This window comes from Corticium candelabrum, chromosome 16 (genome assembly GCF_963422355.1).
Source record: "Corticium candelabrum chromosome 16, ooCorCand1.1, whole genome shotgun sequence".
Taxonomy (NCBI): Eukaryota; Metazoa; Porifera; class Homoscleromorpha; order Homosclerophorida; family Plakinidae; genus Corticium; species Corticium candelabrum.
This window is the reverse complement of record NC_085100.1, coordinates 1,757,710-1,770,344: the sequence shown is the minus strand read 5'-3', so window position 1 is coordinate 1,770,344 and position 12,635 is coordinate 1,757,710. Positions and strand designations below refer to the sequence as shown.

Here is a 12,635-nt window from a genome sequence, read left to right as displayed (position 1 = left end):
GTGACAATCTAGCACATAGAACCAGTGAACACCTACGCATTCCGAGGAACGGTAATGTCACGTGATATCTAACAATTATCCGGGTATTTCAGGTAATGGGTCAGAGCGGTTTATCACAGAAGAAACGCTTCGAGACCGAAAACGCCGCCGCGCTCAAAGAATGGAGACAAGCGATCGCGGAAGGCAACGAAAAGACGCTCATTCGCCTCCTAGAAGCTCCCCAAGCCAAAACCCTTTCAAATTTCGTCATCGACGACAGACTGAAACGAACAGCGCTACACGTTGCGTCTCTCGGCGGTCACCATAACTGCGTTAGTCGTTTATTGACGGCAGGAGCGTCGGTAAAGGTGAAGGACGGGCGTGGGCAGACGGCGTTGATGTTGGCCGCTAGTCGCGGGCGTGAGGCGTGTGTTGAGGCGCTGCTCAACGCATGCGCGAGTGCTAATGCTGTTGACATGGACGGGCAGTCGCCGCTTCATCTGGCGTCCGGCTGGCGTGGAGAAACGGGCGCGCGGTGCGTGGAAAGGCTACTCGCTGACGGCGCATGCGTCAACGCACAAGGCACGTGATTGAGTAGTCTCGCGTGGCCAGCCTGTGGTGTACGCGGGGCGGATAAGACGGGAGAAGGTCTGGCCACCCGAGGCTATTGATTGATTGATTGAGTGGGTTTTGTGTCACATGACTTTAATGGCTTTTGTTGGTATGATAGATTGTGGTGGTTGGGCACCTCTTCATTGGTCGTGTCGTGAAGGTGTGGTCACTTGTGTTGAGCTTCTTCTCAAGCATGGAGCCGACGTGAATATTCAGAGCAATCTGGCGTGGACCCCTTTACATGAAGCGGCTCGTGAAGGTCACACGGATTGTGTTCGGATTTTGCTCGAAGCAAACGCGAGCCCTCATGCACTCGACACGACGTTGACGTTGCCACTCATCGACGCTCTTCAGGAACGTCATCTCGATTGCGCTCGTTTGATGCTGTTGCATGGAGCGTCGTCGAACGGTCCAGCGGTTGGAGAAACGAGCGACAAGAGGCCACTGCATTTGGCATTGAAAATGAATTACATCGAAGCCATCGAGTTGCTGTTTGATTTTGGTGCCGATCCGTTGATGAGGTGGCCACATGGCAACGTCGGCGACTTTCAGTCGGGATTTGATGTTGTGAAGCAATGCAATCATGCTACCAAGGAAGTGTTAGCGGACTGTTGTTGGAGGTACAACTTTTCACACAATGAAAGTATGTCACTCATTGTGTATTCGTTTTGTGTATTTTTTGTTTGTTTTTTGTTTGAGTTTGTTTTGTAATTTTTTAAAATGTAATGAATAGACAAAGTATAGTGAATGTCACGTTTGAGAAGCCATGCCAAGTGTAGCATAGTGACCGTTGTGTAGGGCAATCTGTTTGTTAAGATTTGAAATTCAAGTAGCTGTTGTAGAGTTAGTAGTAGTTGTGCAATTAGGCTTGCAATTAGGCTTGAGAGTCCCGCCGGTCATCTCTCCCCTCTTCCTCGCGTCAGAGAAAGACCGGCTGGAGACATTCACCACTCAAACAAACCATCGACTCTCTATCCTCCAATCAGAGTGTCGTTCAATGTTTGTGCATCCTCGATAGGGATGCACGACGCTATTGGCTCTGCTATGTAATTTCGCTCTGATGCAAGTGGATGTAGTCTAACTACCACTACCAAACACTAACCAAATGTGTAACATCCTGATAGGAGGATAGAAAAGCAGCGGTTTCCTTTGAGTGGCGAATGTCTCCAGCCGGTCTTTCTCTGCCACGGGGAGGAGCTGACCGGCTGTGCTCTCGAGTCTAATTTGCAATAGAAAGCATCAATGTTTGTCTCAGAAAGAGATTGCACTTGTGGCTGTAGAAAGTCATCAAATGTGAATGCCAAGGAACAGACAGACGGCAGACAATGGACAGTGTGCTGTGTGTCGTCTGTCTCTTTGTGCATTTGTTTGCTTGTCTGTCCATCTGTGTCTGTCTGTCTGTCTATGTCTGTCTGTGTGTCTGTCTGTCTGTCTATCTGTCTGTTTGTCTGTGTGTCTGTCTGTTTGTGTGTCTGTATGTTGCCTGCATGTCTGTGCTTTATGAACAAGTGTGTGTGTGTGTGTGTGTGTGTGTGTGTGTGTGTGTGTGTGTGTGTGTGTGTGTGTGTGTCCACGCTCGTGCCAGTGTTAGAAACTAATTTTCATGTTATCATTATGGAACTTGGGCCAATAGCTACAATTGGCTACTAAATTTTATCTGTCAACCACAGTGTTTTTCTTACTTGCCAATGGTGAGCATTGCTAAATGTGAACGTAGAGGCTTGAATACACTATTTACATTGTCTTGTCACAATGTCAAGTGTCTGGTCTGATCAAATGACTTTATGTTGTTGTAGACAACCGTGTCCGATCTCTGTTGTCTCTATCACGAATTGCTGTCCGAAAGGCAGTCACTCCACTTCGCATATCAAGAGCAGGTGAACTGGGAATGTCCGAAGCAATGACGTCATTCATCCAATACAAAGTGAAGAGAAAGGCTGTCGATAAGTGACGACGACAATGGCAGTAAGAAATGTGTAAACCATTGTTTGTATTATTTTATAGATTCTAGCTTGTACAGAGTCTTGTTTTTGTGTATTTTATATTCACTATATATATATATACAGAATTTAATTATTAAGCTATTTGCCAGCATTGATATAGTCTGGGGTGCTTGCAGTTTGTGAGTGTCAAGCTAACGCAATCTTGTTACTGTTGAGTGGCAACTTTGGTTGCACCGTGTGTATTGTAATTGTTGTGTGTGTGTGTGTGTGTGTGTGTGTGTGTGTGTGTGTGTGTGTGTGTGTGGTGTGTGTGTGTGTGTGTGTGTGTGTGTGTGTGTGTGGTCTTTGTCATAGCATCCACTTTTCCACCTGTTAGAATGTCTACTAACTCTTTGGGAGTTTGTTCTGCCGAGCATGAGAAATCAGCTGCCATTCTTTGAAACTTTGGCGCGGACAATCCAGAATATGCGCAAATACTGGTCTGGATTGCTAGGCTAAGCGAATGCGTTGATTTGGAAGGTTGAAGCTATGGACGCAAGTTTTACATGTCTATAGGTGCGTTTTCTATCCTTTCTATCTGTACTGATGGTAGGATAGGTCAGAAAGTCCATCCACTCTATCCTTTTTCGGAAACAGAAAAGTTACCAATAGAACAGCGTACATACCTTTCCAGAAAGGTTTGGGAAACTGTTCATGCTATCCAGAAAAAGAAAGGTGCCCAATCGAACACGCTAGCTGGCCTTTCCACTCTATCTGTTTCTAGAAAGGTCCCAAACGAATGCGCCCCTTATTAACTTTGTTCCTATGGATACGACATCTCGACTTTTCTGTCATACTGCGCGGGATTGTTACGTCACCCATTGTTGGTGTCCCAAAGGACTGCTGATTGGCTCAACAAAATTCCCAAGAGTGATTCACACTGACAAACTAGTGTTACTTACGTCACTTAGTTTTCCGTCCCAAAACGACTGCTTAGTGGCTCGACTACCTCCCCGAGCGTGACGCACGCTTACAAACATACGTACATACGAACATAGGTAGCGACATACCGACAGACAGACCGGAAGTCAATTCTGCCCTTTTAGAGTGAGCTTCTCGCGAAGCAGTCTACGACTTAATGTGGTGTCCGTCAAACTGAAAAGCTCAGAGTAAAGTTTAGGTATTAGTTGTACTCGTCTGTTACTTTTACAGAAGAATCCGAAAACAAACATCGTTCTTCAAGAAGCCAAGCCAAGGTCCCATGCATGCGCACTGCCAACATCCATCATGCGATCTTCAAGGATCAATATGTTAGAGAGGTGTAAGTATACTATAGTACTGATGATGAACGATCGACATCGTCTTGCAAGAAAGATTCGTAGGAAACGTCGACGCTGCTTTCTTCTGGATCTGGTCGCTAGACATGTCACTTCATAGTATTTCCCATGCAGGTATAGGAGACGTGCGAGATCGACCTTTAGAGTTAGAGCTACGAATTAACGGAACGAAACATGATAGCAACGGCTCAACGAAAGCATGATAATCGCGTCCACCTCAATATATAACTTCAATTGCAAGTAATGCAAGAGCGCTACAGAATTGAGAAATAACGTGCATAACAAGCGCACTCCATGCAAGATCTAGAACTAACGCAGCTAGCTGTCGTGCATGAGAATGTGCTGAATTCGAAGTAGTGTCACTGTGGGACATTGATGCTAATTAGTAATTATCTTTAATCACATCGACGCATCCCTGTGTTTTCAATGTATTATGCATTCTAGCAGCAAGCTAATGATTAATTAATGATAACGACGATAGACAAAATTTAATAAAATTTACATTGATATTTACACACACACACGCACACACACACACACACACCACACTCGTAGCTCTAAAGCGACAGTAAACACCGCTTCATTTACTAGTACACATATACCCACCAAATGCCCGGACGTGAATTTTTCTATTCTCACCATTTGAGCTACCAACCACCTAGTCTCACGCGCCAGACTGCCAACCACCAGCGAACAATCAGTGTCAGTATAAGTTTGGCAACTTACACTCAGCCGGCGCCTACATGAAAAAGCTGGAGACGGAAATGGCTCACGTCCAGTCAACTACCAGCAGACTGATGTAATTTCAAGAAAACTAACGGAATAGAAAAAAAAAGTGGAAACCATTTTATCAAACACCACTAAATTAAGTTAAAGGACGATGCTAGATGACAGTACTGTGAGTGTATGGTGGATATGTATTCATATGTACGCGTTTTTCATTTAATAATTATAATTGTTAAGGCAATCAAGACATGTGCTCAGTTCATTCATACCATTGCTTCAAGTACATAAAGTGTAGCACTATCAAAACTAACAACAGTTACTGTAGATTCTAATATTTCTGACAAAACGCGTTCCAACTCCTTCAACTGTGTGCATCACTTTACTTTGTTCTCAGCTGTTTTCCTTGTTCACCATGTGCATGATGACATCGTCATCTCGCCAACACTTCTTGTAATCCCTCGTCTTGTCCAATTCAATTTCAGCATCAGCCAGAGACCAACAAAATTACTATTTCCTGATATTATTGACTCATGCTAAACAATAGTGGAGTTGCTATGAATGTCCAAAGACATACCCATTTGTATCTATAATTTAGATGAGAACTGTCTGTCTGTCACCTAACAATAGCTAATAATCTAATGGGCAGAGAACGGGCTATTCAGCTAGTGTACACATACATGTACATGTACACACACACACACACACACACACACACACACACACACACACACACACACACACACACACACACACACACACACACACACACACACACACACACACACACACACACACCATGTACACATATAGACGTACCTATACAGCACACATACCTATACATGCACACATTTATATGTACTAAACTGCCTGTTAGTACGTACACTATAAATTTACATTTGTATAAGAATCTTCATGCAAATGCATTTGTAACAAATGTAAGTTACCTGCAGATGATTCAAAGAAAGCGCTATAAGACTAGCTAGACTACCACGCTCCACACTATTCAATATTTGATTTATCTGTCAGCTTGTCTGTCCACACTCTCTTTGTCTACCTGTCAGTATCTACATGTTGCTATGTCTCTGTTGATGTGCTTGAGACTGTCTGTGCGTCAAGTCAGTGTCAAGGAAATTCATCACACACACACACACACACACACACACACACACACACACACACACACACACACACACACACACACACACACACACACACACAACCACATCTAGTGATGACATACTGTACAATCTTTACTAGATATGTCCATACCTTAGCTTTTGTGTGCGTCCCACCAGTCATCGGGTATCCTTTCTACCTCAACTTCTGTTTCGTATATCCATTTACGTTCACATCGACACTCGATGCCACATTTCCTTGATCCACAGTTAGTACAATGATAGTGACATCCCAAACAATGTAACACTTGACAATCGCAGATATCCTTTCCATTGACCAGTAAGCGGCCCTTTGCATCATAAACTGTCACTCCACGTCGCCTACGTCCACTAGCCCTGATTGAAACCAATAACACAAAATACTGATCAGTTGACACACCAAGAAATACTGACACTATTGATAAGAACAGAGAGAGAGAGACAAGAATATTGACTAGCTGCCTTTTATTGCTCATAACACTTACGTTAAGAGGGAGCAATATACAAAGACTATTGACACGGGGTCACAGGTGTGTGTGTGTGTGTGTGTGTGTGTGTGTGTGTGTGTGTGTGTGTGTGTGTGTGTGTGTGTGTGTAGTCTCTATTACTGCTTCTCGTGCCAGTGGTTGCATGCTAGGTGTCTACAGGATGTAATCATCGATGCTATCTTCAACTCTAGGCAAGCCACGAATAACATTTTATGGTCTGTACTGGTGAACAGCCATCGCAAGGTGAGTCCTTGTCGCAAAATGCTGTCGAAATGGTGTGTGCACGCGTCCTTTGCAGTCATTGAGTTTCACTTTGCGATGCTGTGGTGGTGATGAGCACGTACGTGTTCATTGCCACCGCAGCATTGCAAAGTACAAATCAATGACTGCAAAGAGCCGGCATACATACCATTTCAACAACATTTCGCTCACCTCACGATGGCTGATCAACGGTACAGGCCATGAAACGTTATTCTGGCTTGCCTAGCCAGTGTGCAACCACTGGCATGAGAAGCGGTAATATTATGTTGCCTCTTTATAACATTTATAGGATCTTTAGTTCACCGGAATTTGGTGATACACAACATGGCAAGATCAAAGGAACCTCACCAGACCCTTTCTCCCGTGCAGCATGAGGGTGGACTAAGGGTCTGGTTGCGCGAGATTTGTGTGTGTGTGTGTGTGTGTGTGTGTGTGTGTGTGTGTGTGTGTGTGTGTGTGCGTGCGCACTAGAAACAGAAGTGACAAACTGCAACACAAACACGTTAGCTTACGCACAAAACATACAGCTCACTGTCAAGCGTCGTTAGTCTCTTCAACTTCCTTAGTTCTCTATCACTTGTCTCAGGATTAAAATCCGCCAACAATCTTGGTCCGGGACTATGAAAGCGCAGAAGATCAATCTCTCTCCTTCTACCCTGTACAGAACCCAATTTCTATCGAAAAACATCGTTCCAGTTAAAAGCAGTAAAACAGTAAAGAGTGGGGCGAAAAACCTTGCCGGATAGGCCGCTTTCCGAAAACGCTCGCTTGTTTGTCCGTCTACTTGGTCTGAGCGACGACGTCGTTTGTTCAGAATGTAGTGCTGTTAAGTTGGCGTCGACTGAATGTCGTATGGTGCCAGAATCAAACGATCGCGAGCGGTTCTCGCGACGAATCTTCGCTGCTTGCATGTGTTCGTCGTCCATTCTTCTCACGCGCGTTAGCCGAGCGATATCCCCAGTATAAACACATCCCCGTATTACGGCATCCCCGTATATAATACCAACAAGGCAAACGCCGGTGTCGCAAAAATTGAGAGCGACAAGTTTCAGAAAGACTTAGCACTACATTTCTGCAATCCATAAATCTAACCCTCAAGTTCCTTTAGTTATAAGGCAAGTATCATCTAGTCAACGTTTTGTTCCATGCAAATTTTTTCTTACACAACTATTAGATACTAGCTATTTATTCTCACACAATCATTAGATACTTAGCTATTTATTCTCACACAATCATTAGATACCTAGCTATTTATTCTTCGGGTGGACTCGTTTCCGATGTGTCGATTTCGTACTGCCGTTTTAGATTGGCGAGGTAAGAGCGTAACGTTACCTCGTCCAGACGCGAGTTCCTCGCCGCCTGAATGAGACGACTCGCAAGTTTGAAGACTGCTCGTTCTCTCATCGAACCAGGACTTTGTTGTTGACAAAGCTAGAGACATGACAACAAACTTTACAAACTATTGATTAGACGATTGCTAACATGTACATACCCTGCTGTTCTCAGCGATACTAGCTGACATTTCTTTTGCTTCATCAATGATAGTTTTTGGCATAGATGATACTCCAGCCAATCGTATTCCTGGTTTAATATTAATTATTAATAGAACAGAAACGTCTAGAGTTTTGAGTATCTAAGAGTGTGGATTGACTTACCGTAGTGTTTTTCGTTGGTTTTTCCTTTCGACATGACGTGTGTGTAGTCTAGGTTCTCGCAGTTTCCTTCAGTATTGAATGATCGCTAGACGTATAGAGTGAGAGTGTGTACGAGTTGTGCATGCAATACACGTACCTGCACTTCAAAATGATAGCTAACGTGATAAATAGAACACGAGTCGCTACACTCATCAACAAATACGCAAATTGCTCACTAACTTTTCGACATTCGGGTAGAGAGCATCGAGATTAGTCAATTCAAGGAAATGAGTGGCAAAGAAAGTAAAGGCCTGTGCACAAAGAAGCACCCATGTCGTGTATAGTAACACTCCCTATAGCTAGAGGCTCATTCGCTTCCAGGCCTGCTCTGCCACGTGATTTCACACGTGCCACAAACATGTGCTCAGGCGCGGATCAATTTTGCTTGGTGCCCAGCTAATAAAAGTTCAACTGACAACGATACGACAACGACTAGCAGCAAGAATCATCCTATAAAATGTTTTATCAGTAAGGTTTTGTAAGTTCTATTGTTAGGAATTAAATCTACGCTTGGCAAAGTAATTAATTAATTAATTTTAGAGTCGCTGTAAGCTTGATTGCCGCGTAGGTATTGCAGGGCCGGCGGAGCAGGGTTGCCGGGTTCGAAAATGGGACTTTCACCAACCGGCGTTTGGCGAAAATTTCCGGGAAATGGTATAAGTGATTAAATAAATTAGTTATTGCTCACCTCTACAGATAAAACAAACCAACCAAAGTTAGACTACCATCTAGTAACGCTGTCTTTAGCCAGGCTCCACCCTAGCTCTAGCTTTAGTCAAAAGTTGTCAAGTGGGCGGAGCCTAGCCAAGCAAGGCCTGGCCTACCCACCATCTGGAGGGCTCCGCCGGCCCTGTATTGACGGGAAATGAGTAAACACCCGCTAGGTGCCCGGGCACGTCGAGCTTTAGGGTACAGGAGCCTCGCCCCAGACGCAGTGTAGATTGCAGCCCGGATGCGCTTCCATCCAGTAGCAGTGATGGAAGCACATCCGGGGCTGCAATCCAAACTGCGTCTGGGGCGAGGCTAAGAGTGTACAGTAGATCCTCGCCTGGTGCTTTCGCCTGTGGTAGACATGCGAGGAGGACTGGAAGCATCCGTATGGTCGATATCGGTTAGCATCTCTACCTTTAAGTTGAGCAGATATTCACATATAGAGTGGCACAACCCGAGACCCTCATCAGCGCTCGTTCCTAACACAACATCATGTAACGCGCGTGTTAGGACACTAGACATTAGTACTAATGTCTCATATGATACGCACCTCGTCCCAACTCATCGACAATAATCAACGAATCATTTGACGCGTTCTGAGTTAGTTAAACGATACAACACAAATGCAAACGACAACACAAAAGTTACCTTAAATCTAAGACTATCAATCAACGCTTACCTGAACAATGTAGTTGGCTTCTCTCATCTAAAAACATGCACAACACGTCGTCCTCATCAACATCTCATCTCTACACATCATTGCATCTTCTTTCCTCTAACAAGAACGTCGACGCGTTCGTTTCGATGTCGTCGTCGCTACCGATTCGTGAAAAGATTTGAGACGTGAGACGAAACGAAGCGTACTCGGCCGGTACAAACGAGCCGATCTGCGCCATGATCTGACACAAGACGACCTGCTTCAAGTAAGTAGACTTCCCACTCTACACACACAACACAGCACATCCATACCAACAACATAAAAACTACTAACAATGTATACATACCATGTTAGGACCGGTTATGATTTGAAAATTGCAGTCTCCTGATGCGTACTGTATATACAACCATCTAATACATCGGTGAAGTATGCACTAACGTTTAGCTACTGGTACCGTGTTATTCGCCACTGGCATTGCGTCCGATATTCTGTCCAAAATAGGATGTCTCGCCTGTTTCAGCGCTAGCGTGTCCGTAAACTCGGGCCGAACTGCAGACAGCGACGACTGTAGCTCAACATGAACATGCAAACTGTGGTTTACAGACGTATACTGTAGTTTGAAAGAGTACAGGCGTGTGCGAACGACACGAGCATGTCGAGCATCGCCACACATTCCGTCAGTTTGTAGAGGCAACCGATGTGTGCACGCAGATTACACATCACCTCCAACATGACACTGTATAGGTAACACACAGCAAGCAACAATGTTAGTTATACAATCCATCGGACAATTACACACACAACAACAGCATTCTCCGCACGTGTTCGATATCAAGTATATGTCGGTCAGAGACGCAGCAACACGGTCTATACATGTAGAGAAAAGACGCCCGATCAAACGAATGCATTGAGCAACATAGACATACTGTATATACCATTCAGTTTTATCTATGAGAGAGATAGTGAGTAGTAATGATAATGTGTTGCCATTAATTGTCAAACGATTCTTACCAAGTCTTCTGTTGTAAAGTTGAGAGTTGATCGACTCTTGACTATCTTTAGAAATACGCTGGGAAGCGAATCGGCGGTGGCACCGCTAGTCGACATTTGAATGAAGAATCCTCGTGAAGCGTTGTACGTCACTCGAAGTGGAAGCTGATGCTGCTCGGCTAACTGTTTTACAAGGGCTGACACGACAGGACACAAGGTATGAAGTCGGGAAAGTAGGAAAATGTTAACACACGCTCTCTCTCTCTCTCTCTCTCTCTCTCACACACACACACACACACACACACACACACACACACACACACAAACACACACACACACTGACTGACTGGCAATGTCGTCCACAAGTTCAGTGTAGGTGCGACGTGCGATGTCCAGAAGACCTGAGTAGATGGCAAAGAGAGTGAATGATATGCGATGATGCACAAACGTGTTGTGTGTACTGTACCGTTGATTTGAGACTACACATTTGATAAGAGAGAGAAACGTATTAAGTAATTGTGAACGAATAGGTGAACGAAATGCTGGCGAGTGAAACCTTGACGGCAAAGCATTTTTGTGTTCTCTTGTTCAAGGCGCCTTTCTGATGGCACGTTTCCGCGTGAATAACCGTGTCTATTTCTTCGATCATCAACTTGTAGCGCGGATCGTCTAAAGACTAAGGTACATATACAAACACTGAACAATTTTAAAAGAAAAAAATTTGTGGAAAAGAGATGCATGCATGGACAATATACAAACACACACACGCACGCACGCACGCACACACACACACACACACACACACACACACACACACACACACGGTGGACTACCTGCTCATATGCCACCAACAGTGAGTTTTCTCCGTCACGCAACGCATCTCTCAGTGGCTCGACAAGCTCCAGAGTATGTTTGAGGTCGATTACGTTGGCGATTCGATGTTCAGCTGTTTTGACCGTCTCCTGCTTGGGTATCTGAACGCAAGAGGCTAAAGCACGCTCAACGTCAAGAAAGCGAACCAGAACTAAACAGTGACAACATTGTGCACATTAAACTGTTTGAACAATTCACGCAGAGTACCGCCTTGGATTCTAAAGTACAAGTCCTGCATTGAAACATAAAAGCAAATTAGCACAATTAGTTGTTTAGATATGTCTTACTCACTTCTTTTTCTATTAATTCTATCGGACGGATGCCACATAAAATTAATTCAGCAAACCAGAAAGCAAGTTTCAATTACCGGCCACGCAGTCTAGTCGCAGACTAATTGTTTCCACATCTGAACATATTTGCATTATATCTCAGTGTGACAAAGTATAGGTATAGTGTAAAGCTAGAAGTACCGGATGGTGGTTGCAGCAGATTTGCACGTAAGAGACGAGCTGTATGCCAGAATATTAAAAAGTAACGATCAATTGACGTACAACGTTCAACCGTAACCTCCTAAAGCTGTTTTCGTGTGATTTAGCACACCAAACAAACACTGTGGACTTTTCGAGTCTCTGCTGTTCACCAGAATCTCGAGATTCTTGACCGTCGTCGTGTCTAAAACACTTGACATCGAGATACTCAACAAACAGAGACAACGGCCGGCTGACCGTCACTGACCAATCATAGTTGTTTGTTCGCTACCCCGAAATACGACCTTAAGAGAAGCAGCAGCGTAAACCATATTCTGAATAAACTCGACGTACTTGAGCAATGCCTGCATGCAACAGAAAAGCACAACCACTGCAATCTGCAACACAAAAACGGAAAACTAAACAGGCTGACCGCCCCAGCAGCCAAGCAGTAGTACCTGCAAACACATTCATGGTGAAAAACCCAATAGATTAAGCTAATTAGTCACCGTGCCTACTTTGATGAAACTTCCATTTCTACTGTGTTGTATTCGGGTACGCACAGTTGTTTGATGTACTGCAGACCTGCATATATTATAGCCAAAGAATTCCTCGCACCGTAGACAACAACAGCATGCACTCAACCCTTAGTTTCATTGAAGTACTTGCGTTGTACGGTAGTAACGCTGACGTCAGAATAGTGGTCACTTAGTACGGTGAGTAACTGCGATTTGCTGCTGTCACACACAGTACTTGGAACAAT

General features: G+C 44.3%; 3 protein-coding genes across 4 annotated transcripts in view; 1 reads left to right on the top strand and 2 right to left on the bottom strand.

Annotated features, from left to right (window-relative positions):
* The first annotated feature begins 95 nt into the window (after positions 1-95).
* On the top strand, positions 96-2,677 carry LOC134192442 (ankyrin repeat and SOCS box protein 13-like). The gene is made up of 3 exons (XM_062661181.1): positions 96-561; positions 710-1,234; positions 2,388-2,677. Exons 1-3 carry the CDS (start codon positions 96-98, stop codon positions 2,540-2,542), a joined length of 1,146 nt encoding a protein of 381 aa, XP_062517165.1. The 3' UTR covers positions 2,543-2,677.
* A 2,114-nt stretch (positions 2,678-4,791) lies between these two features.
* Positions 4,792-7,420, bottom strand: LOC134191880 (ARL14 effector protein-like). 2 transcript variants are annotated; one of them, XM_062660515.1, is made up of 4 exons: positions 7,214-7,420; positions 7,005-7,153; positions 5,846-6,087; positions 4,792-5,109 (listed from the first exon to the last, which is right to left on the bottom strand). In XM_062660515.1, exons 1-3 carry the CDS (start codon positions 7,403-7,405, stop codon positions 5,847-5,849), a joined length of 582 nt encoding a protein of 193 aa, XP_062516499.1. In that variant the 5' UTR covers positions 7,406-7,420; the 3' UTR covers positions 4,792-5,109; position 5,846. The 2 variants fall into 2 exon arrangements, with proteins under 2 accessions (XP_062516499.1, XP_062516500.1); XM_062660516.1 differs by lacking the exon at positions 4,792-5,109 and having other exon boundaries at positions 5,918-6,087; positions 7,012-7,153.
* Positions 7,421-7,427: 7 nt separating this feature from the next.
* The window catches only part of LOC134192441 (mutS protein homolog 4-like), a 6,626-nt gene continuing 1,418 nt past the window's right edge, over positions 7,428-12,635 (bottom strand). The window contains exons 4-31 of the mRNA XM_062661180.1: positions 12,518-12,635; positions 12,391-12,457; positions 12,306-12,330; positions 12,141-12,237; positions 11,973-12,077; positions 11,876-11,914; positions 11,773-11,811; positions 11,697-11,713; positions 11,613-11,637; positions 11,366-11,556; positions 11,089-11,208; positions 10,999-11,011; positions 10,880-10,933; positions 10,554-10,729; positions 10,478-10,490; positions 10,364-10,409; positions 10,154-10,278; positions 9,997-10,091; positions 9,889-9,936; positions 9,640-9,825; positions 9,564-9,590; positions 9,435-9,480; positions 9,299-9,363; positions 8,354-8,424; positions 8,271-8,289; positions 8,135-8,219; positions 7,972-8,060; positions 7,428-7,910 (exon numbers count right to left, since the gene is read on the bottom strand). The exon at positions 12,518-12,635 is cut by the window's right edge and continues 3 nt beyond it. Coding sequence (XP_062517164.1) covers positions 7,731-7,910; positions 7,972-8,060; positions 8,135-8,219; positions 8,271-8,289; positions 8,354-8,424; positions 9,299-9,363; positions 9,435-9,480; positions 9,564-9,590; positions 9,640-9,825; positions 9,889-9,936; positions 9,997-10,091; positions 10,154-10,278; positions 10,364-10,409; positions 10,478-10,490; positions 10,554-10,729; positions 10,880-10,933; positions 10,999-11,011; positions 11,089-11,208; positions 11,366-11,556; positions 11,613-11,637; positions 11,697-11,713; positions 11,773-11,811; positions 11,876-11,914; positions 11,973-12,077; positions 12,141-12,237; positions 12,306-12,330; positions 12,391-12,457; positions 12,518-12,635 — 2,181 coding nt within the window. The 3' untranslated portion in view covers positions 7,428-7,730. The remainder of the gene's footprint in view (positions 7,911-7,971; positions 8,061-8,134; positions 8,220-8,270; positions 8,290-8,353; positions 8,425-9,298; positions 9,364-9,434; positions 9,481-9,563; positions 9,591-9,639; positions 9,826-9,888; positions 9,937-9,996; positions 10,092-10,153; positions 10,279-10,363; positions 10,410-10,477; positions 10,491-10,553; positions 10,730-10,879; positions 10,934-10,998; positions 11,012-11,088; positions 11,209-11,365; positions 11,557-11,612; positions 11,638-11,696; positions 11,714-11,772; positions 11,812-11,875; positions 11,915-11,972; positions 12,078-12,140; positions 12,238-12,305; positions 12,331-12,390; positions 12,458-12,517) is intronic.